This window comes from Tribolium madens, unplaced genomic scaffold, assembly GCF_015345945.1.
Source record: "Tribolium madens isolate multiple individuals breed KSU strain unplaced genomic scaffold, Tmad_KSU_1.1 Scaffold_3;HRSCAF=73;Tcas5.2_LG2, whole genome shotgun sequence".
In the NCBI taxonomy this organism is placed as follows: domain Eukaryota; kingdom Metazoa; phylum Arthropoda; class Insecta; order Coleoptera; family Tenebrionidae; genus Tribolium; species Tribolium madens.
Window position 1 is genome coordinate 14,510,983 of NW_025401006.1, and position 6,266 is coordinate 14,517,248.

The window sequence follows — 6,266 nt, forward strand, 5'->3', positions numbered from 1 at the left end:
TTTATTATCTTTATTTTTTGCTGTTTTTTTTTCTCTCTCTCTTATTTTCTTTAATTTTTATTATTTTTTTTCAAACATGTTTCTTCTTTAATTTTTAAACTATTTCAATAATTTGAGGTTCGATTTCAGCTATTGTATATTTTTTTCTTTCACTTCTCTATCAGAAGAAATTTAAAAATAAATTTCTTCAACGATTTTAGCAGACGACATTTTTTTGCTATCTTCTTTATTTTCTGCTTCAACTTTCCAAGATTTCTAAAAACTTCCGTTTCTAATTTTTTAGAAGAAAACTGCAACTCGTCTTCGTCAACTTTTGATATAAAAAAAATTATTGTTTTATTCTCTAAATCATCAATTTGAGAAGAAATAAATTTTGTCAGTTTTTTTATTAAAGTAACATTTCTAGAATTTCCAAAACCTTCTTAACAATATTTTTTTATTTTTAATTGATTTATTTATTTGATTTTTTGCTAAAACTGTATCACATTTCTGTTAAAAAACCGACTTAGATAACACGAAATTAGATTTCCATCACGTAATTCAGCTACATTGCATAAAACAATAGAATACGCGTAATTTTGAATGCAAATAGGAATATTACGAAGACAAACGCTCCAACTTAAAGGAGCAACACAATTTTCATGCAAATACGAAATTATCACAAAATTGTGTGTTGAGCAAAATAAACGATTAACGTCAAAACCTTAATTAAGACCAAACAAACAAAATAAATAAAACCAAATCAATAAAATGATTAAAATTCAGGACGCCACACGTCCTTCAATTAATTTCGACTGGACACCTTAACCGTCATGTGTTTGAATTATTTTGGCAAACGTTGTGTTGAAATCAATATTTTCATAATCCATCAAGATATAAAAGCGTGAAAATGTCTTCAAACTTCAGTCAAAGCTACAATGAAGTTCATCATCGTTGCATTCGCTTGCATTGTTGCCGTCTCTGCAGTTAAACCTAGGTTTAACTCGAGGTTTCAGAGACAGCAAGTGCCTCACACCGTATATGGACCTCCTCCTCAAGAGTATGGACCTCCACCTCAAGAAACCACCACTGAAGGGACAACTACCGAAATTCCAACAACGACAGAACCTCAATCTGAGGTTGTAAATGGGACGCAAAGTGGGAGACTGACAAAAGGGTCGGAAAGAGGAGTTTATTACATTTATCATCCCACTGGTCAACTCCAGAAGGTTGTTTACTCCACTAAAAAAGATGAAAGAACTAAGGCTTATACAGCGCAGGTGAAATACGAGGATGTGGAACCGATAACAGCCCCCATTTATACCTACGACCCTAAAACTTTAATTTTGAGTAGAGTGCAGCCCTGAACTTGTTATTGTACAAACTTGATGAAATAAAGGCGGTTCAATAATTTTATTCTCATTTTTTTAGAAGAAAAACTAGTCTAATTAAAAACTTAACTCTAATTAGAGGACGTTAAAAATTAAAAAAAGGATAATAAATAGTAACCTCTTTAAATCAATTATCTTAAAATTTTATTCGAACAATAGTTTTTAGTTTAGTTGATTAGAGAGAGAAAGTAAATATTAGAAATTGCGGGTGCTTGACAAAGACAGAGATATTACTAGTCACTTCTAACTACTAACCTTTTCAAAACAATTATCTCAAATTTTTCTTTATTTTAAACGTTGAATATGATGTTCATATTCTTGTAATTTTTTTGAGACACCACTTTTTGTGGTTACTTAATTCGTAAAAATTCAAGTGTGCTTCAATCCGCTTTTTTTCTCTTCTTGTTCTAAAGTCGTCAAAATTGTATTAAAAGAATTGTGCAACAAAATCGCAATTGATTATTTAATTTTGAAATTTTTGAAAAGTCTTCTTTTATTGCATTTTGGGCTATGTACTAGAAATTTTCAATTAAAATAAAACACTTTGGTTAAAAATGTACAAAATTAGTAAAATATACAAACAGGGTTTATCTTYCAAGTACAAATAATACAAAACATAATGAACAAAAATAGTTTTGGTAAAAAAATTGTGATTGTGGCACAGTAAAAATTTTAAAAATAAATTAACAATTTGCAAGAAATGTTGAATGTAGTCGTTTTAAGTTCATTAAATAGAGTGTTAATATCAATGTGTTTTTTATTTTATCATTATTAATAAATTTTTGAACAAGATTATTGCCCTGAAAACACTTAATTTACTTGAAACAACTTTCAGAGACCAAACATGTTTTATCTCACCTTCTAAAGGTTTTACTAACCTTGCACTATTTTTTTAACTACAAAAAAGTCATTGAGTTTTTCTGATAATAAGAAGTGGTTTATTTCTCAAATTTTTGCTCTTCAATTTCAATTAAAATAATCATTTTAAAACGTATATTAATTTTTTTATGTTTGAAAAAAACGTCACAATTTTTTGGTAGATTTAGTACCAAAAATACTTCAGAAAGTCTAATTACAAAATTTCAAAACATTTTCTTCAAATAAATGGATCTGATATCTTGATGGAAATTGTTTAAACAGACTTTGATATAATAGGTTTATTCACAATACCTAAATCGGGACATTTATATTCCAGGAAAATTAGTTTCCAAACTTTGTTAATTTAAAACATCACAATCTCTTATCTTCAATTGATTTCCATTCAAAAACTAGGTACTTTAATAAATATTTAAAGATAAGCTTCTTGTTGATTCAAATAATTAAAATTAACGAAATATCAGTTAATGGCTTTGAAGAGAAGTTATTTTATTAACATCATTTTGACACGTATTCTGCCTCAAGGGACTTAAAATTTTCTTTAAGTAGTTAAACTGTTGCGTTGATGCTCAAGTTTATTAAAATGTCTTTGAGGTACAATTATTTTGTCTATTAGAAAGTAATGCGGTTTTGTTCTGAAGTTTTCTCATCAACACCGGTGTCCCGGAAAATTTTATTCAAAAAAGAATATAAATTACTGTTCTCATAAACCTCAACAATTATTTAATCAAAGAAAACGTTGAATAAAAAAAGAAATTTGTTTTGTTTCTGTTTTTTAACGAATATTTCTTGTTATTTCTGTTTTCTCTACATCTTTTTTTCGTTTTCGTTCTTTTTTCTTTTCACTTTTTTTTTTAGTTTTTTTCTCTCTTAATTTGTTTTCTTTTACTTTTAGTTTTTTTTGGTTCAATAAGTTTAATCTTATTACAACTATAATAAATGGTAAAAAAATTTCTCCGGTAATTAATGCAAAGAGTGTGATAAAAAAATTGCAAAATTTTAATGAGGACTTTGCTAATATTCAATCACAAGAATTTTTGATGCCATAAAACCTAAAAATTATATGCAACAAATATTTTTTTTGTTTCTTTACTTTTACAATTTATTAGATTTTATTGATTAATGGGGATTTTTTTAGTAGTCACAATAAAAACAGTTACGCCGATTTTCTTAAAAATTTTCTTGGAAAAAGATAGTGTTTATTTAAACATATGAAAAAATTAACATTTTCGATTCAATTTAGAAACTTTAGCACATTTTTTAGAAAAATTAAGTTTTTGAATAAAGAAATTAAAAATTCGATTTGTTCCTGAACTATAGTTACAGTCTGTTTTTTTATTATCTTTGTTTTCTCTTGTCCCTTTTTTGTTTCCTTTCTTTTCTCTTTTTCTTTTTTCTTTTAGTATATTGTAAACATATTTTTTTCTATAATTTTCAAACCATTTTTAAAACATTTTTTTATTTTTATATATTTTTTCCACTTCCTTATCTGAGGAAATATCTTCGATTTGAGTGAAAATTTCTTCAACGATTTTAGCAGACGACACTTCTTCTTTTCTCTCTTCTTTATCTTCTTCAAGACTTTTCTCTGATAATTAATGCAAAGAAAGTGATAAAAAAATTGCGAAATTTTAATCAGGACTTTGTTAACATTTAAACACAAGAATTTTTGGGGCCATAAAACCTAAGAATTTTATACAAATATTTTTTTATTTTTTTGCTTTGCAATTTATTAAATTTTATTGTTTGAGGAGGATTTTTTTAGTAGTCACAACAAAAACAATTACGCCGATTTTCTTAAAAATTTTCGTAAAAAAGCTAGTGTTTAATCATTTAAAAAAATAAACATTTTTGATTTAATTTAGTAACTTTAGCAAATTAAAAATTAAGTTTTTGAATAAAAAGTAAGAAATTCTTTTTATTCCTGAACTATACTAGGTACAGTCTGTTTTTTATTATCTTTGTTTTCTCTTGTCTCTTTTTTTGTTTCCTTTCTTTTCTCTTTTTCTTTTTCCTTTAAACATGTTTTTTCTTTAATTTTCAAACCGTTTTTCCAACATTTTTTTCTTTTTATATATTTTTTTCACTTCTTTATCTACGGAAATATCTTTGATTTGAGAGAAAATTTCTTCAACGATTTTGACAAACGACACTTTTTCTTTGCTATCTTCTTTATCTTTTTCAAGACTTTTTAAACATGTTTTTTCTTTAATTTTCAAACCATTTTTCCAACATTTTTTCCTTTTTATATATTTTTTTCACTTCTTTATCTGCGGAAATATCTTTGATTTGAGTGAAAATTTCTTCAACGATTTTGACAAACGACACTTTTCTTTGCTATCTTCTTTATCTTCTTCAAGACTTTTTTTGCTTCAACACTCCCCGACTTGTCAGATTTTCGAAAAACTTCCGTTTCTAAATCTTTAGAAGAAATCTTTCAGAAGAAAACTGCAACTGGTCTGATTCAAGATTTTCAATCTCATAGAAAGTTTCCTTTTTGACTGAATCTTTTACAAAATTGTGTGCTTCTAAATCCTCAATTTGAGAAGAAACATCTTCTACTGTAACCTCTAATTTGGTTTTTGAATATTTATCTTCCAGTTTTCTTCAACAATTCTGTCGGATTTTCTTACTAAAGCTACATTTCTAGAAAAAGCTCCAGTTTTTCAGCTTCTTCGGTGGTTCTTCAATTTTTGCAATTCTTTTAATGACAATAAATTTCTAGGTAAAGCTTCTGACTTTGTTTTTGAAGATTAAGATGTGTTGGAATCAACAATATAGAAAAATCTGTTGCTTTAATAAGTAGTAAAGGTTTCCCGTCCCTACCCTATTAAATTTCCTTGCAAATCAACGACTATTCTCCCCAAACTCCACAAGTACCAAACTTCTAAGACCTTCCAATACATCATCTTGCCAATATTCACATGGCGAATTATTAATATGATCATAATTTTACGACATGTCTTCATAAATCCACCAGGAGGCAGTAAATGGAACACTAGGAGATTCTCGACACGCAGGTTAGCGGTTTCAGACGATACCCAACCTCCCTAAAGCCCCAATAACACCCTCATTATTAATTATATCACCAATGGACCCTCCTGTCGAAAGTTGATGCACACTAAGCCCCCTCATTAGTTCATTATGTTGGCATTCCACTAGACTAGTAAACCCTCTGAAGTTGATGTGCATGTTGTGCATTAATAAATTAAGAGACTTTTTGCCCTAGATGAGCATAATTTCAAATTTTAAACCCGTAATGCCCACCTGTTAGAAGCTATTTATGCAAATGTTTTTTAATAATCATTACGCAAAGCAGGGGGATTTTAGAAAATATGTTGGTACAATGTATAAATTTAGGAGAAGCCCTACGTGTGACAACATTAATATACTCCCATCAGATCAAGTTTAATTACATTTAATTTGACATAATCCACTTAATGGAATTAGTTTTTATCTAGTTACTTAGCTAGAACGTATAATGTGTCGTCTCTAAGCTTCTAAACTATACAGGGTGTTCCAATGAAAACAAGCCACGCCGAAAATTTCAGAAACTAAGGAAGACTTTGACAGTTTTTGACGTAATTTTTAAATCACAATGTCACATTAATTTTTTCCAGACTGTTTTTTGCATCATGATGATCTCATTTTTTAGAAACAAAGTTGTTTTTTAACACTTTCTGTTCTAACAAATATAATAATAATAAAAAAGCAACAATAAATATTATTCGGTTCTTGTTATTTTTTCTTTAATTTTGGTCGAAGAAAAGCACTCAATAGGTTTTTTGTGTCGTTCATCTTTCATTTTTTATTGACATATTCTTGGTGTTTTTTCGGAACCACTACTAAGAGAATTTTTTTAATAACAGCAATAATTCTTGTTAAATTTTATATCAGAATTATTTGACTAACAAAAAGTTGTTATACTTATTTTTGTGAGAGGATATCTCTGAAATTCCAATTTTATTGATCTTTTTACTCTCCCAAATTCTATTTTGTTGCATTTTTTCAAAACATCGA

At 27.8% G+C, this 6,266-nt stretch overlaps 2 protein-coding genes across 4 annotated transcripts in view; one reads left to right on the plus strand and one right to left on the minus strand.

Moving 5' to 3' along the window:
* Positions 1-6,266, minus strand: part of LOC123007794 — a 124,309-nt gene that overhangs the window by 96,680 nt on the left and 21,363 nt on the right. The gene's annotated exons all lie outside the window — the stretch shown is intronic.
* LOC123007797 lies at positions 897-1,395 on the plus strand. Its single transcript, XM_044403244.1, has one exon. The coding sequence runs from the start codon at positions 918-920 to the stop codon at positions 1,344-1,346; it is 429 nt and encodes a 142-aa protein (XP_044259179.1). The 5' UTR covers positions 897-917; the 3' UTR covers positions 1,347-1,395.

Coding starts and splice junctions, on each gene's coding strand:
- LOC123007797 (XM_044403244.1), top strand. CDS start 918: ATGAAGTTCATCATCGTTGCATTCGCTTGCATTGTTGCCGTCTCTGCA.